This window comes from Pelobates fuscus, chromosome 1, assembly GCF_036172605.1.
Source record: "Pelobates fuscus isolate aPelFus1 chromosome 1, aPelFus1.pri, whole genome shotgun sequence".
In the NCBI taxonomy this organism is placed as follows: Eukaryota; Metazoa; Chordata; class Amphibia; order Anura; family Pelobatidae; genus Pelobates; species Pelobates fuscus.
In genome coordinates, this window is record NC_086317.1 from 228,622,931 (window position 1) to 228,647,664 (window position 24,734).

The 24,734-nt window shown below is 46.8% G+C and overlaps 1 protein-coding gene across 1 annotated transcript; it reads right to left on the reverse strand.

Moving 5' to 3' along the window:
- Positions 1-21,449: 21,449 nt before the first annotated feature.
- LOC134592117 (E3 ubiquitin/ISG15 ligase TRIM25-like) lies at positions 21,450-23,161 on the reverse strand. The gene has a single exon (XM_063444499.1). The coding sequence runs from the start codon at positions 23,138-23,140 to the stop codon at positions 21,581-21,583; it is 1,560 nt and encodes a 519-aa protein (XP_063300569.1). The 5' UTR covers positions 23,141-23,161; the 3' UTR covers positions 21,450-21,580.
- Between the last annotated feature and the right edge of the window lie 1,573 nt (positions 23,162-24,734).

The window sequence follows — 24,734 nt, forward strand, 5'->3', positions numbered from 1 at the left end:
AGGGTGGTGGAGTTGTCTAAACAGGGAGTTGTAAAACTCTGGAAGGAAGTTGAGGCAACACAGATAGGAAGACTTATGACAATATTACCATAGCTGGACTCGATTTTTGGATCCAGATTAGCAGCCCCCCATCTGTTTGGTACATGCAAGCACCTAAGCTGGAGCTTACCGCTTTCCCCTCTCCCCTTTATTTTTTTTAACTCACAACCAGGCCTAGAGACAATTGCCTTTCGGAGACTGTTAGGAGAGACTCTCCCCCAAAGGAGACATCTGATAAACGCAGACAAGATTAAACTCCTAGAGACATTGAGAAATACGACCACAATGAACTTTATGCAACAGTTCACCTACAAACAATTAGTGGACTTTTTCTACTGATCCCCCAGAGACTGTTCCTGATGAGAGAGCTCAGACTACAGATACCTGGGGTCTAGGTGGTAGGGATGATGACGGAGGCCACGCCCCCCCCTTATTTTTCATGCCCATCACAGCCTCTGAAGAAGTTGATCTTAAATCCGCAAAACATGAGGCTGCATTTTTAACTGCAACCAGCGAACTATCACATTTCATAAAACAGAGCCATCTGCCAAAGTTACTGTTTGCTTAATAGCTAGACATGTGCAATTCGTTTTGTTACGAATGCAAATGTTCCGAATGTTCGAAGTGCCAAATTTCCAAAGTGCCGAATTTCTGAATGCTGAACCGAACTGCGAAGTGCCGAATTTTGGAATGCCGAACTGAACCGAATTTCAAAAGTGCCGAAGTGCTTCAGATTTCTAAAAAGTGGCAAAACAGGAGAGGGTTGGGGTTTAGGGGGTTGGGGTAGGGTTAGGGGTAGGGTTAGGTTTAGGGTGAAGGGTAGGGTTGGTTTATGGGGTAGGGTTAGGTTTAGGGTGAAGGGTAGGGCATTTTTTTTATTTATTTTTTACAATGTTTATTTTGACTTTTGCAGTTAATACATAGAAGGAGAAGGTTATTCATATGACATAGACGGTTGTGTTAAAACTATTTGTGGAGTTTAGAGTTCGAAACAAACGGCACTTAGTAGCAGTGTTCAATATTGAGCCTACTATTATTACTATTATTTTATTATTTATATAGCGCCATCAGATTCCGTAGTGCTGTACAATGGGTGGACTAACAGACTTGTAATTGTAACCAGACAACTGGACGTACAGGAACAGGGAGGTGGAGGGCCCTGCTCAATGAGGTTACATTCTAGAGGGAGTGGGGTATAGTGACTCAAAGGGTAAAAAGTAGCTTGTTAGAAAAGTATTCACTTAGTAGGTAATTTTTTACAGTTGCAGGAGGGAAGTCATGTGGTGTGGGGGATAAAAACCTGCTAACAGTTTAATTGATATTATTTCTTGAAGAAGTGAATTTTCAATGCTTTTTTGAATGAGTGGAGACTGGGCGAAAGTCTTACAGAGAAGGGAAGGGAGTTCCACAGAAGAGGTGCAGCATTAGAGAAATCTTGGAGGCGAGCATTAGACGTTGGAGTACGGACAGAGGATATAAGTAGGTCTTTGGCAGAGCGTAGGGGCCTCGACGGGACATACTTGTGTATTAGGGAGGATAGGTAGGTTGGAGCAGCATTATGTAGGGAATTATGTAGCAAGCACCAGAATTCTAAATTGAGCCCTATATCTAACTGGAAACCAATGCAGGGACTGACAGAGCAGGGAGGCGTGGGAGGTGCGAGTGGACGGGCAAATGAGCCTCGCCACTGCATTCATTACAGATTGCAGCAGTGCAATCTGGGAACATGTAAGACCACTGAGAAGGGTATTGCAGTAGTCAAGGCGAGAGAGCATAGACCAGCACCTTAGCCGCATCTGGGGTTAAATAGGGGCGGATGTACACTATGTTTTTTTAAATGGAAGCAACAGGATTTGAAGAATGATTGGACATGAGTGGTGATGGAGAGGTTGGAGTCAAAAAGAACACCCAAGCAGTGAGCCTGCAAGGTAGAGGTGATGGTAGCGCCGTTGACTTGGAGGAAGACAGACACGGGAGTAGTAACACTTGAGGGAGGAAAGACTAGAAGTTCTGTTTTGGACAGGTTGAGTTTAAGGAAGTGAGCAGCCATCCAGTTGGAAATTGAAGAGAGGCAGTCAGAGACACGAGTCAAGATGGGCGGAGAGAGGTCAGGAGAGGACAGGTAGATTTGCATGCCATCCACATAGAAATGATAACCGAAGCCAAAGGAGCTGATGAGTTTACCAAAGGCGGCAGTATAGATAGAGAACAGTAGGGGACCAAGGACAGAACCTTGGCAGAGTCAGAGAAAGAAACACTGAAAGAGCCCTGGGAGAGGTAGGAGGAGCACCAGGAGAGAGCAATCTCTTGTAGACCGAGATTGCGGAGGATGAGTAGAAGCTGTTGATGATCAACAGTGTCAAAAGCCGCAGAAAGGTCGAGGAGAATTAGGATAGAGTAGTGACCACGAGATTTTGCAGCGAGTAGATCATTGGATACTTTGGTCAGTGCCGTTTCCACAGAGTGCTTAGCGTGGAAACCAGACTGAAGAAGGTCTAGCAGAGAGTTGGACTTGAGGAAGTCTGTCAATCTCGCATACATAACTCTTTCAAGGATCTTGGATGCAAAAGGCAGTAGGTAGCACGGTAGTTGGACGGGGAGTTAGGGTCAAGGTTGGGCTTCTTTAGAATTGGGGTTACAGTTGCATGTTTGAACGGTGATGGAAATATGCCAGAGGAGAGACAGAGATTGAGAATTTTAGTGAAAGGTAGAGAAAGAGAAGAGGGCAGAGTACTGATGAGATACAAGGGAATTGGATCTAGGTCGCAGGTGGTGGGGCAGGAGGACGCAGAAACCTCTTCCACTGTAGCGGGTGCAAATTAACATAGAACAGCAGAGGGAGTGAGGTTAGGTGAAATTTTGAAAAGGGGATGAAGAAAGATGAGAGATCTCTTCTCTGACACACTTAATGACAAACATTCAGATACACAAAATGACACTCATACAGATACAAACGGTAACACACACAGATACATAGGGGCACACACTGACACACATGCAGGTACACATGCAAGCAGATATACACACAGACACACATGCAGAAAAACAGATACACATACCGAAACACAGATACCAATACAGACACATGCAGGCAAACAGATACACATGCAGACAAACAGATACATATACAGACACACATATAAAGACACACAGATATACAGACAAACAGATACATATACAAACACACATGCAGACATGCAGATACACATACAGACACACATGCAAACAGATACACATGCAGACACACATGCAAGCATACCGCTACACATACAGACAAACAGATACACATACAGACACACAAACATATATACAGACACACAGATATACAGACATGCAGATACACATACAGATACACATGCAGACAGGGACGAACTGACAGCCTTCTGGCCCCCTGGACAAAATTAGATCCGGGGCACTTCGAAGACAAAATATCAAAGGAACACTATAGTGCCAGAAAAACAAACTTTTTTTCCTGTCACTATAGGGTCCCCCCCACCTTCAGGACCCCCTCCCGCTGGACAGAAGGGGTTAAAACCCCTTCAGCCACTTACCTTTCACCTGTGCCGGGTTCCCTCGGCGCTGGGGAACTCTCCTTCCTCTGCCGACGTCAGATTCAGATGCGCAGCAAGAGCCGAGCGCGCATTCAAACCGACCCATAGAAAAGCATTACTCAATGCTTTCCTATGGACGTCCAGCGTCTTCTCACTGTGATTTTCACAGTGAGAATGGCGGAAGCACCTCTAGCGGCTGTCAGTGAAACATAGCTATGTTTCAGCGCAGGGTTAAAACTAGAGGGACCTGGCACCCAGACCACTTCATTGAGCTGAAGTGGTCTGGGTGCCTATAGTGGTCCTTTAAGGACTAAGTAAATGTAAAAAAAACTTTAAAGTAAGTAGTCAAACCATTTAAGAACCGTTTGACAACTTACCTGGGGTCTGCTGGGATATGAGACTCTAGTAGGGCATAGGATCAGTGGTGTGTGTGAGTGGTGCAATGTGTGTGTGTGAAAGGTTCAGTGTGTGTGTGGGGGGGTGTAGTGAGTGAATTTGTATGTATGTATGTGTGCGTGTTGGCAGTGTGTGAATGTGTATGGTGTGTGTATGTGTGTGTGGGGCAATGTGTGTATGGGGAGGGCAGTCTGTGAATGTGTATGGTGTGTGTGGGGGCAATGTGTGTATGGGGCAGTGTATGTGTGTATGGGGGGCAGTGTATGTGTGTATGGGGGCAATGTGTGTATGTGTGGGGCAATGTGTGTATGTGTGTGGTGTGTGGGGGCAGTGTGTGTATGGGGGAGGTGTATATGTGTGGGGGGCAGTGTGTGTATGGGGGCAGTGTATATTGTGATGTATGGACTGTTGGGCTGGTATGTGTGTGTGAGTGTATGTATTGTGATGTATGGGCAGTTGGGCTGTTGTTGGCTGTGAATGATGCACTTCCTTTCTTGTGGCTCTTTACTTCCTGTTCCTTTTGGCAGTTGGTGGAATATTCGAGGGATTTGAAATGGCGGCTGCAGAAACCCTGTGTAACAAGGCTGCAATATGAAGATCCTGTTATATATGTATTAATAAAGTGAGTACTTCGTTATACAGGAATTATTGGCTGATTTGTACAAAACATCACAGTGGCGACGAGGCTGTAGAACCCAAACTGACATGGCAGTCATTAGCACTAAAAAAGGACTTTGATCCTGACTCGGATTTATGGGCCTCTTGGGTTGAAAGGCTTGAACAATATTTCACAGCTAATGATATTCCTAACAATAAACAGGTCGCTGTTTTCCTAACAGTTATAGGAGCCAGAACGTATGTGTAACGAGTATATACCCCTACACGCAGGATCCAGCCTAACAGAAGACAGTACAGAGGAGAGATGCGTCTACCGGACCTTAGAGTGGCCGGACTCGACGTAATAGGATAAGACAGAGTCAGGAACGATCCGAGGTCAAGGGCACAAAGAGACAGCGTAAACGAAAACTAGCCGGGGACTGGTACACAGGAATCAGCAAGCCGGCAAACAGTACAGAATAGGATAAAGCGAAAACGAAGTCAGAATACAAAGCCAAGGTCAAATACGGAGAAACACAACTGAACACAACAAGCACTAAAGGGAACTGTAGCAGAAACCACGATAGGGCAAGGAACTAAGGGAAAAGGGTAAGTATAAGTAGCCTTCAAACTAATGTGATTGGCTCCTGTCACTTCCACTCCCCCAACAGGTAAGTGTATGGGGTGATTGGCATGACAGGAGCCAATGGGAGCCTTTTTGCAATTTAGGCTCCCACTGTCTCTTTAAGAGCGCGCCCGAGATTCGCGGCGCGCTCTTAGCTGCAGGCGGGACACGTGACCGCTTCTCGCGGTCACTGCCCGCCTTCCTGTCTGAACAGTCGGACGAGCCGCGCGCGGCTCGTGCAGCCGCAGGACCGCGCGCGGCTTGAAGAGAGGACCGCGTCCGGCCCCCGGATAAGGTAAGTACCGCTACAGTACCCCCCCCTGAGGACACGCCCTCCGGGCGGGCAGGACCAGGCCTGGCAGGAAAACGCGAATGGAAAGAACGTACAAGGCGGGGAGCATGAACAGCATCCGCAGAAATCCAACTGCGCTCCTCAGGCCCATAACCCTTCCAATGTACCAAGTACTGAAGCCGACCCCTGAGAAAACGAGAGTCAATAACAGCAGATACTTCGAACTCCTCATGACCCTCCACAGAGACAGGAGGGGGAGGGGGAGTATGCCGGGTATAGCGGTTGCGTACGTAAGGCTTCAACAAAGAGGTGTGAAATACATTGGGTATACGCAGATTCTTAGGCAGACCCAAGGCATAAGAAACGGGATTAACCTTATGTATAATGCGATAAGGACCAATGAAGCGGGGAGCCAATTTCATAGAAGGCACCCGGAGGCGAATATTCCGTGTGGAAAGCAAAACCCTGTCCCCCACAACATAGGAAGGAGCCGCTCTGCGATGCTTGTCAGCCTGAGCCTTCTGGCGGGCAGCAGAGTCCACCAAAGAACGCTGAACCTGCTCCCAAGTATTACGCAAACCAGCCAAATGCTCATCCAGAACTGGCATGCCCTGTGAGGAGAATGCAGCCGGAAGAACAACGGGATGCTGGCCATAGACAACGTAAAAAGGGCTTTTGCCGGAAGAATCATGAGTGGCATTATTCCGAGCAAATTCAGCCCAAGGAAGCAGGTCAGACCAATTGTCCTGATGGTGAGACACAAAACAACGGAGGTACTGCTCAAGAGAATGGTTGGCACGTTCAGCAGCTCCATTAGACTGGGGATGGTAAGCGGAAGAAAATGAGAGGGAAATACCCATCTCCGAACAAAAGGCTTTCCAGAACCTGGAAACAAATTGGCTACCCCTATCGGATACAATAGATAAGGGAATACCATGTAATCGAAACACTTCTCTAGCGAAGATAAGAGCCAATTCCTTGGAAGTGGGCAACTTGCGAAGAGACACAAAGTGAGCCATTTTGGAAAACCGATCTACTATCATTAGGATGACTGTGTTACCATTCGAAGGGGGTAATTCAACAATAAAATCCATTGATAGATTAGACCAAGGTCTCTCGGGAACGGGCAACGGGTGCAACAGCCCACAAGGAACTCTACGAGAAGTTTTCATACATGCACAAGTAGTACAAGCACTTATATAGTCAGTAACATCCTTACGTAAGGTATCCCACCAGAAATACCGAGAAACGGCTGACACTGTTTTGGAAATACCAGGATGTCCAGCAGTCTTAGTATCGTGATAAAGTGACAGAATATCCCGTCTCTCGGGAATGTCAACGAACAATTTATCATTAGGCCTCTCGCTGGGTGCCATGCCTTGTTTCGCTTGTATGGCCTGCAAGAGGGACGAGGAAATAGACAATATAGTAGTTGCTATTATCCTGTCTGGGGGAATGACAGGAGTGACATCAATCTCCTGTTTGTCAATAGTCTCGAATTGTCTGGACAGAGCGTCCGCTTTGGTGTTCCGGTCACCTGGCCTATAGGTGATTATATAATTAAAATGAGACAAGAACAGTGACCACCTAGCCTGCCTTGAAGACAATCTTTTAGCTTCGCTAAGGTAGGATAGGTTCTTATGATCTGTAAATATGAGAATAGGATCCTTAGTTCCTTCTAGCAAATGTCTCCATTCTTTGAGTGCTAAAATGATAGCAAGGAGTTCGCGATTACCCACATCATAATTCCTCTCTGCCTTGGACATTTGTTTAGAAAAGAAGCCACAAGGATGCAATGGCTTGTCAGGAGACTCTCTTTGGGATAAGACAGCACCTACCCCTATATCGGAAGCATCAACCTCAAGTATATATGGCAATGAGGGGACAGGATGCTGTAAAATAGGGGCAGAGGCGAACGTAGTTTTAAGAAAGTCAAAAGCCTGAAGTGCCTCAGTAGACCAGACACGTGTATTGCCATCCTTTTTAGTCATACGAGTAATAGGCGCTACTATAGACGAAAAACCTTTGATAAAACGTCTATAATAATTAGAGAAACCCAGAAAACGCTGGATGGCTTTCAGACCTTGCGGCAGAGGCCATTCTATGACTGCAGCGAGCTTTTGGGGATCCATCCGAAAACCCTCGGCGGAAATCAAATACCCTAGAAACTGGACCTCGGACTGGTCGAATAGACATTTTTCTAATTTGCAATAAAGACCATTAGCAAGAAGGGTCTTCAGAACTGTCGTAACATGTCTGTGATGAGTGTGAATGTCTGTAGAATATATTAAAATGTCATCCAAGTACACAATAACAAATGAATGAATAAAGTCCCTTAAGACATCATTAATAAATTCTTGGAACACTGCTGGGGCATTGCAAAGCCCAAATGGCATGACGGTATACTCATAATGACCTGACCGAGTGTTAAAGGCTGTCTTCCATTCGTGGTCCTTTTTAATACGTATCAAATTGTATGCTCCCCTAAGATCTAATTTGGTGAATACCGTAGCATGTTTGAGCCTGTCAAACAATTCTGTTATTAGAGGTATAGGGTAAGCATTTTTGATGGTGATCTTGTTAAGACCTCTATAATCAATGCAAGGTCTTAAATCACCTTCTTTCTTTGATACAAAGAAGAACCCCGCTCCAGCCGGAGAAGAGGATCTTCTAATAAATCCCTTGTCTAATGACTCTTTAATGTATTCCTCCATGACACGGTTTTCTTGAACCGATAGGGGGTACACCCTGCCCTTAGGAGGTATAGTACCAGGCAACAAATCAATAGCACAATCGTAGGGTCTGTGAGGCGGTAATTTGTCAGCTTCTCTTTTATCAAAGACAGTCTTTAAAGTTAAATACTGAGAGGGTATTGTCGTAGATAAAGGAGGAACAGTAGGAACGTTAATAGAATTCACAGGCGTGACTTCAATAGTACATGACTCATGGCAGGCTTCACTCCATGATTTTATCTGCCCTGTCTCCCAGTCAAAAATGGGATTGTGGGCACGTAACCATGGATACCCTAACACCAACTGTGAAGAGGGAGAGGTGATGACCTGGAACCGAATGGTTTCATAGTGTAGAACCCCTGTGTACATGTGTAGCGGTGCAGTCTCGTGAGTAACAACTGGAGATATCAATGGTCTACCATCTATGGCCTCAACGGCCAAGGGTATCTCCTTCTCTCTGATGGGAATATTGTTTCTCTTTACAAAACCAGAGTCTATAAAGTTCTCGGCTGCCCCAGAATCAACCAGGGCGTCTATGTTTTCAACTATACAACTCTCTCCCATATGTAAAGAAACAGGGAGAAGCAATCGGTTAGGAGGCAATGTAGGAGACTTAGAAATCACACCCAAGGCCAGTCCCCTATAAGGTCTTAGGTGCGAGAGTTTTCCGGGAGCAGAGGACACTCCTTTACCATATGGTCTCTCTTACCACAATATAGGCAGAGTCCCTCCCTTCTCCTATGTAATTTCTCAGTATCTGAGAGTTTGGCAACCCCTAATTGCATAGGTTCCTCTTCAGATACTTTAACACTCTCCGGTATATTAACTCTGGGTTGAATAGGTGTAACAAAACGTCTATTCCTGTTCTTAGTATAGAGCCTGTCACGAATCCTATTATCTATATCGATGAGGTAGTCAATAAGGTCCTCTAAGGCAATAGGAAGCTCCTTAGCTGCTACCTCATCCAATATAGAGTCTGATAAACCTTCCATGAAGGCCGTAGTTAACCCATTATTGGTCCAATCGACCTGTGAGGCAAGGGTACGAAACTGTATAGCGTAATCAGCCACAGACCTAGAACCCTGTTTAACCCTCATTAATGCTCTAGCGGCATTCTTAGACCTTTTCATAGTATCAAAAGTTCTGCGAAAAGCTGTTAGGAAACTGTGAAAGTTATGCACCATAGGTCCATTAGCCTCCCAAATAGGGTTTGCCCATTCAAGTGCTTTGTCGGTAAGTTGGTGCATAAAGAATCCAACTTTAGACCTCTCTGTGGGAAATGAACGTGGATACATTTCAAAATGAAACTCTATTTGGTTAATGAACCCTCTGCATGTCTTAGAATCCCCTCCGTACCTAGGAGGAGGCGTTAAATGTGCTGTAGCGTTAGGCATAGTCGATACTTCAGGAAGCAGGGGTGCAGGAGGGTTAGGTGCGGTTGCTGGAATGGTTCTAGTTAAGAGCGTCTGGAGAGCTTGAGCTATTTGATCCATACGGTGATCCTGCTCTACAAATCTAGCCTCATGGGTCGCCATCTGTTGAGCTAAATCTGCGGGGTCCATGGCCCTATCGTAATGTAACGAGTATATACCCCTACACGCAGGATCCAGCCTAACAGAAGACAGTACAGAGGAGAGATGCGTCTACCGGACCTTAGAGTGGCCGGACTCGACGTAATAGGATAAGACAGAGTCAGGAACGATCCGAGGTCAAGGGCACAAAGAGACAGCGTAAACGAAAACTAGCCGGGGACTGGTACACAGGAATCAGCAAGCCGGCAAACAGTACAGAATAGGATAAAGCGAAAACGAAGTCAGAATACAAAGCCAAGGTCAAATACGGAGAAACACAACTGAACACAACAAGCACTAAAGGGAACTGTAGCAGAAACCACGATAGGGCAAGGAACTAAGGGAAAAGGGTAAGTATAAGTAGCCTTCAAACTAATGTGATTGGCTCCTGTCACTTCCACTCCCCCAACAGGTAAGTGTATGGGGTGATTGGCATGACAGGAGCCAATGGGAGCCTTTTTGCAATTTAGGCTCCCACTGTCTCTTTAAGAGCGCGCCCGAGATTCGCGGCGCGCTCTTAGCTGCAGGCGGGACACGTGACCGCTTCTCGCGGTCACTGCCCGCCTTCCTGTCTGAACAGTCGGACGAGCCGCGCGCGGCTCGTGCAGCCGCAGGACCGCGCGCGGCTTGAAGAGAGGACCGCGTCCGGCCCCCGGATAAGGTAAGTACCGCTACAGTATGATACGCTAAGGAGCCTCTTACACCCAGAGAAACCTGCCTGCAAGCCATTGGCAAGCCTGATTACTCTGTTAAGTGGCCATTTCCAACCAAAACCACTAGAGATAGCAGATAGATTTAAATTCTATAAAAGAAGACAAGAACCTGGTGAATCAGTTTCAGCATATACCATTGCGTTACGGAAACTCACCAGCAGGGCCGGCCTTAGGGGTGTGCGAGCTGTGCGGCCGCACAGGGCGCCATGGTGCAGGGGGCGCCCTGCGGCCGCATAGCTCACACGGCATGTCTGTTAGCCGCAAGGCTAACAAGACATTTGCCTTGGGCGTCATTTTCCAGGGGGCGGCAAAAAAAGCCGCCCCCAAATGCCCAAAGCAAATGTCTTGTTAGCATTGCGGCTAACAGACATGCCTGGCTGCTGGGCGGTCGGGCGGCGCTGGCGGGCGGCTGGCGAGGGAGCACTTCCTCTGAGCTGTATGCTCAGCTCCCTCGCGCGCCGCAGAGTGAGGCTGGGAGCCGGAATATGACGTCATATTCCGGCTTCCAGCCTCACTCTGCAGCGCGCGAGGGAGCTGAGCATACAGCTCAGAGGAAGTGCTCCCTCGCCAGCCGCCCGCCCAGCCTAGAAGCCACTGGACCACCAGGGAGGAAGAGTCCCCCCAGCATTCCCAAAGGTAAGGAGGCTGGGGGGGTCTAAATAAATGTTAAAAAATGTGTTAATGTGGGTGAGTGTGTGTGTATGTTAGTGTGTGTGTGTGTGTGTATGTCAGTGTGTGTCTGTGTCTGTGTCTGTTAGTGTGTATGTTAGTGTGTGTCTGTTAGTGTGTGTGTGTATGTTAGTGTGTGTCTGTGTGTCTGTTAGTGTGTCTGTGTGTCTGTTAGTGTGTGTGTGTCTGTCTGTTAGTGTGTGTGTGTGTGTATGTTAGTGTGTGTGTGTCTGTTAGTGTGTGTGTGTCTGTTAGTGTGTGTGTGTCTGTTAGTGTGTGTGTGTGTGTGTGTGTGTGTCTGTTAGTGTGTGTGTGTGTATGTTAGTGTGTGTGTGTGTGTGTCTGTGTCTGTGAGTGTGTTTGTCTGTTAGTGTGTGTCTGTGAGTGTGTGTGTGTCTGTCTGTTAGTGTGTGTGTGTGTGTATGTTAGTGTGTGTGTGTATGTTAGTGTGTGTGTGTGTGTGTGTGTATGTTAGTGTGTCTGTGTATGTTAGTGTGTGTCTGTGTCTGTGAGTGTGTTTGTCTGTTAGTGTGTGTCTGTGAGTGTGTTTGTCTGTTAGTGTGTGTGTGTGTGACTGTCTGCATGTGTGACTGTCTGCGTGTGTGTGTGTGTGTGTGTGACAGGGTGTGTGGGAAGGGGTAAGGAGTGGGGGAGAGGGGGATGGGAAGGGGGGGCGCTGTGAAGATTTTTTGCACAGGGCGCCCAAATGCCTAAGGCCGGCCCTGCTCACCAGCACCTGCTGTTTTGGGGACTAACTGCCCACTGCTCTGCGAGACCAGTTTGTAATGGGCACTGCAAGTGATGCAGTGCTAAGGAGACTGCTTACAGAAGAAGATTTAACATTTAAAAAGGCAATGAATGTGGCAAGCATTATAGAACAAGCCTCTAAGGATGCTAATCTATTACACAGCAGACTGGACAACACACAGGAGGCAGAGCTAGAAGTTTTAAAATTAGACGCTAGAGCACGGAGTATACCACAGGGAAAGAGACTTTCAAAACAGCAACATTCACATTACAAATGTTATCGCTGCGGAGCTACTGCACATGTGGCAACTACATGCAGATTCAAGGAAGCCAAGTGTCATGCTTGTAGTAAAATGGGCCACCTACAAAGAGTGTGTAAATCCACAGCAGAGAGAGGCAGTAATCACTTGAGAGACAGAGCAAAGAATGCCTATAGAGTACAAATGCAGGAGTCTTCTGAGGATTTGGATGAACAATTTCCTGTACGAAATTTAAAAATATATAAAATAGGTAATAATCGTGCTGCATTCACAGTTCAGGTTGTTGTAAATGGAAAGGAACTGACTATGGATTTGGACATAGGTGCAGCTGTATCAGTGATTTCTTTGACAGACTGGAAACGCCTTAAAATACATAGACCAATAATTCAGACAACAGCGAGACTGCAAACATATTCTAAAGAGCTGTTAATACCAGTGGGTTGTGTGACAGTCACAGTTACATTCAACAAGTGTAAGAAGAAACTACCTCTCTATTTCTTAGAGAATGGAGGTCCTCCACTTTTTGGTAGGGAGTGGTTAAAGGCTCTCGGGATGCCTCAAGTGCATAAGTATCCATGTAATGTGTTGAATGAAAATCAGACCAGACTTGACTGGTAGTGATGTCGCAAACATAAAATTTTCGGTTCGCGAACGGCGAACGCGAACTTCCGGGCGAACCGCCATAGACTTCAATAGGCAGGCAAATTTTAAAACCCACAGGGACTCTTTCTGGCCACAATAGTGATGGAAAAGTTGTTTCAAGGGGACTAACACCTGGACTGTGGCATGCCGGAGGGGGATCCATGGCAAAACTCCCATGGAAAATTACATAGTTGATGCAGAGTCTGGTTTTAATCCATAAAGGGCATAAATCACCTAACATTCCTAAATGTTAAAGATAAAGATAGGGGAGGGGACGACCTACTGTCCTCCCCCCTGGCCCCCACCCCTGAGCGGTGGGTGGGGGCCCTAAATAAAGATAGGGGGGGACCTACTGTCCTCCCCCCCGGCCCCCACCCCTGAGCGGTGGGTGAAGGCCCTAGATAAGAATGGTGGGGGGGACCTACCGTCCTCCCCCCGGCCCCCACCCCTGAGCGGTGGGTGTGGGCCCTAAATAAAGATAGGGGGGACCTACTGTCCTCCCCCCGGCCCCCACCCCCGGCCCCCACCCCTGACCTACTGTCCCCCCGGCCCCCACCCCTGAGCGGTGGGTGGTGGCCCTAAATAAAGAAAGATAGGGGGGACCTACTGTCCTCCCCCCTGGCCCCCACCCCTGAGCGGTGGTTGGGGGCCCTAGATAAGAATGGTGGGGGGACACCTACCGTCCTCCCCCCCGGGCTCCACACCTGAGCAGTGGGTGGGGGCCCTAAAAAAACAATAAGGGGGGACCTACTGTCCCCCCCGGCCCCCACCCCTGAGCGGTGGGTGGGGGCCCTAAATGAAAATCCCCCCCCAATCAAGGTGACTAGGGGTCCCAAGCCCCTAGTCACCCCCCCCCCCCCCAACCCAAATCAAACTATCCCCTACCTACCCCCCTCACCCTAAAAATAGTGAGGGGGGAATAAAATAACTAACCTGTAAAAAAAAAAATGAAACTTACCATTTGGCGTCTTCTTTTTTCTAAAATCTTCATTTTTCAGCCCCAAAAAAGGCCAAATAAAAAGCCACCATACCCGATGAACTTAAAATAAAATAAAAAACCCGAGCGCAAAAAAAAAACAGACGAAAAAGAAAAAACCCAAGCGCAAAAATATAATCCATCTTCACCCATGGAGGGCTCCGCGCAGACTGAGCTACGCAGGGCGCGGCAAGGCTTATAAAGCCTTGCCCCGCCCTGCAGTTAGGCTAAGAACACTCTGATTGGTGGGTTTAAGCCAATCAGAGTGCTCTTTATCATTTTACACAGCGTGGGAAAGTTCTTTGGAATTTGTGGCTTGAAAACCATCAACCATGGCTTGAAAACCATCCAATCACAGTGCTCTGTGTCATTTTACACAGCGTGGGAAAATTCCAAAGAACTTTCCCACACTGTGTAAAATGACACAGAGCACTGTGATTGGATGGTTTTCAAGCCATTCAATCACAGTGCTCTGTGTCATTTTACACAGCGTGGGAAAATTCCAAAGAACTTTCCCACGCTGTGTAAAATGACACAGAGCACTGTGATTGGATGGTTTTCAAGCCATCCAATCACAGTGCTCTGTGTCATTTTACACAGCGTGGGAAAATTCCAAAGAACTTTCCCACGCTGTGTAAAATGACAAAGAGCACTCTGATTGGTAAAATGACAAAGAGCACTCTGATACGGTTTTCCCTGCACAGGGTTTCCAGACTGATACAGCAGTGGTTTTAATCAGGTGGACTGTGTGGGAAACTGATCATGCAAGGTCATTTCCCAGCATCCCCTCCTGTACAGGGACAGTGAAAACATCAGCAGGCACAGATAATTATATTAACAGTTGGTACAGAAAATGTAGTATTTTACATTAAAATCCATAACTTGTACAATTTCCCACAGATTTTAACGAATGACCCCTCATTAGATTGCAGGAATCCGAATGTACAATCTCACAAATTACCGCTCAGAGCCCTGTAGAAATAGCCGAACGCCATACAGAATACAGTTTTAATTGAACCAGGTCTCAATGGAAAGATTACACAAACTGAGGCATTTTGGCGAAAGAGCGGATCTCCCGAACGGCCTGGAAGTCCAGCGGTGTTTGGAAGTCAAGTGACTGATTTTAGTTCCAGGCACTTGACGACCAAACACCACTGAACTTTTAGCGAACAAAGATGGCCGCCGCCACATGTTCGGCATACAAACGGCGGCCCCCCACGAAAACCTCATCGGTGTGGTCTCATTCGGTAGTTAGGGAGTTTCCCGAACAGTGTTGCAGATTACTGTTCGGGAAACTAATGCTTTATCCCCATAGCTTAACAATAGGGGAGACGGCCATTTTAAAAGTCCCAAACACCGTCTAAGGCACGAAAGTCTTCTTACTATCCTGAGTGCCTAGGTTTGCCACAGGCTTCGCCCATTGTTCCTGTGAGAAAACGAAATGGGGAGATACGGATTTATGGGGATTTCCACATGGCTCTTAACACACAGCTTGAAATAGTATCCCCTTCCTAGGGTAGATGATATTTTTGCATCATTGGCAGGTGCCCAGCAATTCACCAAAATTGACTTGAAAAATGCATACCTACAGTTATCTGTACATCCAGATTCTCGACGACTTACGATTAATACCCATCGGGGGCTATTCAGGTATAACCGTATGGTTTTTGGCATTTCACCTGCACCAGCTGTCTGGCAGCGAACAATGGACAAGCTGTTAGCTGGAATTCCTGGGACAGAGATGACATGCTGGTGACGGGTAAATCAGAGGAGGAACATAAACAGAATGTAGAGGCAGTTTTACAAAGACTTATGGAATATGGATTGAACGTAAATTTGGATAAATGCCAATTCATGCAGAATCGTCTTGAATTTTGCGCCTATGTAATTGACAAACATGGGCTGCATACAACAGATGAGAAGGTCAAGGCATTACAGGATGCTCCAACTCCACAAAATGTGACACAAGTAAGGTCCTATCTTGGTCTGTTAAATTATCACAACCGTTTTTTGCCAAATTTAGCTCATGTCCTGTACCCTTTACATCGTCTTCTAGAGAGTAAACGACAATGGCGCTGGACAGTAGAATGTGCTTCAGCTTTCCATAAGATAAAATAACTAGTTCGTAGTTCATGTCTTTTAGTACACTATGACTTGGAAATCCTATTTCCATTGCTTGTGATGCATCACTGGGCAGTTGTTGGCTGTGAATGATGCACTTCCTCTCTTTTGGTTCTTTACTTCCTGTTCCTGTTGGCAGTTGGTGGAATGTTTGAGGGATTTGGAATGGCGGCTGCAGAAACCCTGTGTAACAAGGCTGCAATATGAAGATCCTGCTATGTATGTATTAATAAAGTGAGTACTTCGTTATACAGGAATTATTGACTGATTTGTACAAAACATCACATGTGTATGTGGGGCAACGTGTGTATGTTAGGGCAGTGTGTGCATGTGTATGGTGTGTATGGGGGCAATGTGTGTGTGGGGGCAGTGTATGTGTGTGTTTGTGGGGCAATGTATGGGGGGGGCAGTGTGTGTATGGGGCAATGTGTGAATGGGGGACTGTGTGTGTGTGTGTGGGGTGGGCAGTGTATGTAGTGTGTGTGTGTGTGTGTGTGTATATCGGTGACCAGTGTATGTGTGTGGGGGGCAGTGTATGTGTGTATATATGGGTGGGCAGTATATGTGTGTGTGGGGCAATGTGTGTGGGGGCAGTGTGTGTATGGTGGGGCAGTGTGTGAATGGGGGGCTGTGCATGTGTGTGTTGGGCAATGTGTGAATTGGGGACTGTGTGTGTGGGGGTGGGCAGTGTACGTGTGTGGGGGGGCAGTGTGTGCAGTGTGTGTGTGTATATATATGGGTGACCAGTGTATGTGTGTGGGGGAGCAGTGTGTGTGTGTATATATGGGTGGGCAGTGTATGTGTGTGGGGGGCAGTGTGTGTGTATATATGGGTGGGCAGTGTATGTGTTTGGGGGGGCAGTGTATATATGGGTGAGCAGTGTATGTGTGTGGGGGGGCAGTATGTGTATGGGTGGGCAGTGTATGTGTGTGGGGGGGCAGTGTGGGGGGCTCACACTGAGCACTGAGCAGGGAGAGAGAGGAGACCTGGCAGTGAGAGCAAGGTATGATGCCAGGTCTCTCACTGAATAGGGGAATTATTTACAGTGATGATGGCTGGAAATGATGGGTTGCAGGGGCCCATAGAGTCATTATGGGCCCCCTGCAACCTTCCTTCTGACTGTAGAAGCATGGTTGTGCTGCCGGGCCCCTGACTGACTCGGGCCCTCAGTCCATGACCGATCTGCCCAACCTGTCAGTCCGCCCCTGCATGCAGGCATACAGATACACATACAGACAAACAGATACACATGCAGACAAACAGATACACATACACACACATTCATACAGACACAGGGATATACAGATATGCATGCAGACATACAGACACACATCCATACAAACAGATAGACATGCAGACACACATGCAGGCATACAGATACACATACAGACACATGCAGACATACAAATACACATGCAGATCAGGGACGTTTTAGCCGCAAGGCAAACAAGGCATTTGCCTTGGGCGGCATTTTCCAGGGGACGGCAAAAAAAGCCGCCCCCAAATGCCCAGGGCAAATGCCTTGTTAGCCTTGCGGCAGCGCTGGCGGGCGGAGGGCGGCTGGCGAGGGAGCACTTCCTCTGAGCACCCTGCTCAGCTCCCTCGCGCGCCGCAGAGTGAGGCTGGGAGCCGGAATATTACGTCATCTTCCGGCTCCCAGCCTCATTCTACGGGCGGTGCGTGAGGGAGCTGAGCAGAGTGCTCAGAGGAAGTGCTCCCTCGCCAGCCGCCCGCCCAGCAACCAGCCCAGCAGCCTGACCGGCAGCCCCACTAGACCCCAGGAAGATAGAGACCCCCCCCCCCACCCCCAGCATTCCCAAAGGTAAGGCTGGGGGGTAAAAAAAAGTGTTAATGAGAGTGAGTGTGTTAGTGTGTGTGTGTGTCTGACTGTGTGTGTGTCTGTTAGTGAGTGAGTGTCTGTTAGTGAGTGAGTGTCTGTTAGAGTGTGTGTGTCTGTTAGTGTGTGTGTGTCTGTTAGTGAGTGTGTCTGTTAGTGTGTGTGTGTGTGTGTCTGACTGTGTGTGAGTGTGTGTCTGTTAGTGTGTGTGTCTGACTGTGTGTGTGTGTGTGTCTGACTGTGTGTGTCTGTTAGTGAGTGTCTGTTAGTGAGTGAGTGTCTGTTAGTGTGTGTGTGTTAGTGTGTGTGTCTGTTAGTGAGTGAGTGTGTCTGTTAGTGAGTGTGAGTGTGTCTGTTAGTGAGTGTGTCTGTTAGTGTGTGTGTGTGTGTGTGTGTGTCTGACTGTGTGCTAATATATGCGTATCTGTCAGTGAATGTGTGTGTATTTAGAAGGCGGGACGGGACGGGAGGAAGGGTTGGGTGGGGGTGGAGGGGGGCACCTGAGTTTTGTCCTGCCTAGGGCAGCACAAAACCAGGATACACCACTGATGCAGACACAGGGATATACAGACATATAGATATAGACCACACACACATGCAAACTGTAAAAACAAAATTAGTCACCCTCCTGTTTCATATCTTCTAGTTGCAGGAGGGTGACTTCCCTGGGGTCCAGTGGCTGTCTCAGGATGAGTGCCTCCCACTCTGACTCTCTCCGCTCCTTCCCCGGCGCTCTCCTCCTACGTGGCTCTGTTGGCTTCCTTCCAGCTCTGACATCATCACTGAGTCTAGATCGTGCTGTTAAAGCGCTGCAGCGCTAACTGTGCCCCAGGAAATACATTGCCATCGGGTGGCCCCAAGAGCATGGGCCACCCAATGGGCCCCTTCAATGCGGCCCCTGCTGTTGTTCCTGGGGCCATACCACAATGCCGGCGAGCAACCCGGTCGCAGGGGTCAACAGGACAACAGTTCCACCACTGCACATAGATACTGATATACATACACACACACACAAACATACATACTGACATACATACACACAAACATACATACTGACATACATACATACTGAGAAATACACACATGCATCTAATTTTTCAGCCACCCTCCTGTTTCTTACCTTTTGGGTTCAGGAGGATGGCCGGGGCTAATGGGAGTCAGCTGGCTCTCCCCTCCTCATAACCGCCGCTCTGTCTCTCCTTCCTCCCGCGTGGAGTAAGCTGGCCGTCACTTCCTCCCAGCACTGCTGTGGCTAACATCATTAAAAAGGGACCTGGTCACGCTAAAGGGCCGCAGCGCTGACCGGGCTCCCATATGCACCGGCAGCAGGCCACCCGCTACAAATGGAGAATGTGAGGCCATGGTTGCCACAGCCCATCCAAGTGTTCCATGTGTCTCATTTAACCCCTGCTCCACAGCTCTTCCATGTGTCTAATTCCCTCCCACCAAGCCACTCCATGTGTCTCTTTACCTCTACCCCAGCTTATCCATGTACTCCATGTGTCTCATTTCCCCCTGAGCGCCTTTATGTGTCTCATTCCCTGCCCCACAGCCCCTCCATGTGTCTCATTCCTTTCCCCCCATCCCCCTGGAGTTCTATGACACAGATCCACCCATGTCAATCTACACCATCCTACCGACATGGATACATAAACTGCAGTTTTTAAGTATGTGTTCTCTGGGTTGGTACACATAATTGGTTCCCAATGTTCATGTAATATTCAAGACAAACAATGCTGTGGCTAACATCATTAAAAAGGGACCTGTTCACACTAAAGGGCCGCAGCGATGACCGGGCTCCCATATGCACCGGCAGCAGGTCCACCACTACAAATGGTTGCCCCAGCCCATCCATGTGCTCCATGTGTCTCATTTTCCCCCGAGCTCCTCCATGTGTCTCATTCCCTGCTCCACAGCTCCTCCGTGTGTCTCATTCGCTCCCACCAAGCTACTCCATGTGTCTCTTTACCTCTGCCCCAGCTTATCTATGTACTCCATGTGTCTCATTTCCCCCTGAGCGCCTTTATATGTCTCATTACCTGCCCCATAGCCCCTCCATGTGTCTCATTCCCTGCCCCTCATTCCATTCCCCCTAGCCCCCTGGAGTTCTATGACATTCCCCCTAGCCCCTGGAGTACCCATGTCATCAATCTACACCATCCTACCGACATGGATAAATAAACTGCACTTTTTAAGTATGTGTGCTCTGGGTAGGTACATATAATTGGTTCCCAATGTTCATGTAATATTCATGACAAATTCATAAGGGCACAGGCAGTGACCTGCAAATAATTTTTTACTGTAGTAACATTGCTTTTCACAGAGAAAACAACAAACATTCAGAATTAATCTAATGTGTTTTATTGAATACGTTTTTATATATTATACTGTATAACAATTGAAGAACAGGTCCACGTAGTAAGGGTCTCTGACAAAAATGTTTATTCATTGTATCAGTCTGTGTAGAAAGAGATTATATATATATTTATATATATATATATAAATATATGTACATATATATATATATATATATATATATATATATATATATATATACACACACACACACAAATTATTATTATTATTATTAATTAGCTAAATGCATTATATTTATGCTATTACATTACCATTCTGCAATAGTAGTCGGGGACGGTTCTAGATTATTTTATGCCCCAGGCAAGACCAGCTACTTAAACACCCAAAACAAAACTTGCCAACTTTGTGTGTTTCAAACTCCCCCCAGCCCCTTTGTGTGCATCTTTCCCCCCAAACCCTTTGTGTGTCTCTGTGTCCCCTTCCCCACCTCCTCTGTGCATCTCTCCCCCAGCCCATTTGTGTGTCTCTTTCTCCCCGAGCCCTTATTGTGTGTCTCCCCTATCTGTGTCGCTTTCTCTGCACCAACCCATTTGTGTGTCTTTGTTCCCCAGCCCCTCTGTGTGTGTCTCTTTGTCCTCCGCCTCACCCCCTCTGTGTGTCTCCTTGCTTCTCTAACGCTCTGTGTTTCTCTTTGCCCACCCCCACCCCCCAGTCCTCTGTGTTTCTCTTTGTCTTCCCAGCCCATCTGTGTGCCTCTTTGTCCATACCCCCTGTCCTTTTGTGGTATCTTGCCCCCTCTATGTAGCGTAGACGAGTGGGCAGCAGTGGAGGATCTTCTATTTGATCTACCTGGTCTGACAGGAAGCTGTTCATTGCTCTCAGCAGGAGGGGAGTGCTCTGCTGTGTGCCCTAGGCAGCTGCCTAATTCGCCTAGTGGTCGCGTCGTCCCTGATAGTAATATATGCACAAAATCTTATAATCGATCTAGAGCTCAAGTAATTAACGCAACAGATACAATGACAGAATGTAAAGACTGAGATTTAAAGAAAAAAAATAAGAAAAATGTTATGACAAGTACATTGGAGATATGTATGTAAATGAAGTGCAGCATGTTTTATTATAATTCCTTACATCCAGGACGCTAAATTATATTTCTGCACATTGTGTTAGTGACATAGGTTTTGTTATTAGCCATTTTTTAGAGCTGATTTTCTCTACTATAGCTCTTTAACATGTAATGAAAATACAAGAGGCTATCATGTGACTAAATATATCTCAGCATACATGTGAAGAGCCACCAAATGGCAGCATAGATGCCAGAGGTGACCATTAACCTATTCCCTGAAATTATAAGATAGGGGCTATATTAGATGTCTTGACATCCACTTCTACATGTATTGATCCATCTAATACATAAACTGTACAATCTGTCTGTTTGTCTATAAGAAAAGGTCCTGTATACAGAATACATGTCTGCTACTCCTGAATCTCTCTTCTTATGTCACAATTTTAGCGCAAGCACCATCATCCAAGTAAAAGGCAGCATGAAGGGGTTCTGTAAAACCAGCATAGAAGGTATGTAAATGTGTTATCGGTTCTGACAATTCATAAAACGATAAAATCCCACCTTCATAGTCCAGATATATTCCAAGGTCAGGTGCATAGTTTTCTAAATCGTCTGAATCGTCATCATGTTCTGCAATAAGTTCATTGTCATTCCATGATAAGCACCAAGATTTATGGTTTTTCCCTATATAAGATGTTTCGTTTTTTCTCTTGATGCTGTTATATGTCATCCCTACAGACCAATTTCCATTACTACTGGTATTCACTTCCCAGTAATGTTTTCCTGATGAAAACTTATTGGTACTTAGGACTTGTTGTGTTGTGAACCTTTCTGGATGATGGGGGCGTGATTTTTCTTCATAACAGTAGGAGGCTTCTTTGAGATCTTTTGAAAGTGCAATGTTCACATCTGCTGTGTTTACATTCAGTAACATATTGGAAGCAGTATTTGTAAAAAACCCTCTATTTGCCTTCAGTAGTGTAAGAATGGTAGGAAAGGAGTTAAGAATTCTTGTTAAAGTAACCTCAATTTTCACTTCATCCAGTTTTTCATTTATAGGAGCTGCCATGTAAAGGGATTTTCCAAGATTAGTATCAATAGGATCCTGCTTCAGAAACGTTAATGGATCAGAGATATCGCAACACCTCTCGACCTGATCTTTTTTCTGCTGTAGGACATCTGTTTCTCTGTCTATAGTTTCTATCTGTTTAGACAGAGGTAGAGTAACCTGCTCTTCCTGTTTAGTGATTTCTTGTAAGACTTTATTTTCCATTTCTTGAATCTGTCCCCTGATGTCCTCAAACAGACCATTAACTCTTTCTTTCATAGCACCAGCATTTCCTTGCACTCTCTTCTTCTGGTCCTGTACTTGCTGTAATTTCTTTTTATATTCTGACATTTTTATAGTTATCTGTCTTGAAAAATCTCCCAGATTTGTTTTCTTTTTCTTGGCTGCTTCATTAACCAGCTCCACCTGGTGTCCTAAATGCTTACCATCCGTCTTGCATGTTGCGCATAAAAAGGAAGAATCATTATAACAGAAATACTGCAGCAGCTCATCGTGGACAGAACATTTCAAGGTCTTGATGGAATCGCTGGGTTCAATTAATATGTGCTTTGAAGACTTGCTGTGGTTCTTCAAATGAACATCACAAAAGGAGGCATCACATCGTTGACATGTTTTGACAGCAGGTGTGAAGGAATCCATGCAGTATGTACAGGGGATCTCAACCTTTTCTGTTTCATGCTGAGTAGACTCGTAAACTTCTATGATATTGCACAACTTCAGGTTTTTCGATGGTGAAGGCCTCTGCTTAAATGACTCTCTGCATTCAGGACATGTATAAATTCTTGATTCTTGCTGACTGTCAAAAAACTTGACAATGCAGTCATTGCAGAAGTTATGCCCACATGTTAGCATAACAGGATTTTTGTAAATATTCAGACAGATGGAGCAGCTTAACTCTTCATGCAGACATGCAGTAGCCATTTCGAAGACAAGCAAAAAAAATGTTCCTCCAAGAAGTTAGCCACATCAAATTTGTGATCTCGTTGTACAACGGGCTGAAAGTGACACGCCTATTGTGCTGTAAGTATTTCATTGGAGGAGGAACTTTGAGTTAGAGAAACGAAACTTGCACTTTGTTTTCAAGCAGCATGAAAGGTGTGGCATCATATCTTTACTTTTTAGTCATTTTTATATGAACTCTGTATGCTTGAGGTACTTACTAAACGGATTCTATTTTCTTTGTTTATCTAAGACGTCAACAAAAAACACACTTTTCTTTGTGGGTTATATTTATGGATATGGAGGAAATACAAAGAATAATAAATACAAGTGTCTGTTTCCTATGCAAAATAAATAAAAAATAAAAATACACCAAAACTATATAAACATGCAGATGAGGCTTACTGGATTATTATCATACAGCTAATACTAAGGGTCATTCTGAGACATCAAAAGTATCAAGTAGGGGCGGAGCCTGACCTCAGAGCTGCACAGACGTGCATGCCGCGAGCTCCTGCAGAGCGGGCGGAATTGGACGCTAAATCAACGGTTACAGAACCCACAGCACAACCAGGGTGCACTACCCACACTGGGAGTGCACCACGGAACAGAACGATGCCTCACAGATGCCCGTCGGAACTGGGTAGCCAGACCCAACAAGCGACACAGAGGGTCTCCTATCCCCCCCCCCCTTTGGACCGGTGGGGGTTATCTCAGTCCTCACTGGACGCCCAGATCCCACTCGACCGCCACCAGATTTCATAAATGGCGGACACGTGGCGGAGCCCAGACTACACAAGATGGCGGAGGCCCCTTTACAGACATCGCAAACACCCAGCCAAGCGTGTGAGACAAGCCTCGACTACTTTGACTCCAGGCTGGAGACAATCTTCCAAGCCTTCAGGGACAAGCTGCAGGCACGTATCAATATCACCCACCCCACACAAGGTATCCCCACTGGGGATGGCGGGAAAGCTTCCCAAAGACAGAACACTCACCCAGGCCACACAGTATGCCACCCACCGCACCCCTAGGCCGAAGGCCACCAGAGGCACAACCTCAAGACATCACCCACACAAGGGGAAGATAACTCGCTGTGGGTGGCGGACACCATCTCAACCCCCCACCCGCCCCTTGGGGGGCATAGCCTTGACCACTCAAGGGTCTCAGGCCAGTGGACTGCCGATGCTGGCTTCCGAGGAGGCCGGGGGCCGGGGAACTTGCTCCCACCTTTCAGGACCACTGCCCGGATCTCCCACACCTGCCGACCATAGGAGTGGGCTAAACGCATTATTTCAGGGGCCGGGTCCCCATACACCTGCAGAGGTCACCTGTCTGGATTTCTCTGAGGCCCCCGCCCTGAACTGGCCATACGACATGCCCCTTCATGACCCCCACACATATTCACCGCTCCTTCCCAGGCTGGGTATGGAATACACAACGGATCCTGTACAGGAAAAGCACTGTGGACACTGCTCAGAACAGTGTCCACCTTGGACGCCATCCAGCTTCACATGAAACAATGTGGGCCGACAGCTGCAGTCAGTATTGCAGGTGTTTGTACTCCTCAAGGCTA

Coding starts and splice junctions, on each gene's coding strand:
- LOC134592117 (XM_063444499.1), bottom strand. CDS start 23,140: ATGGCTACTGCATGTCTGCATGAAGAGTTAAGCTGCTCCATCTGTCTG.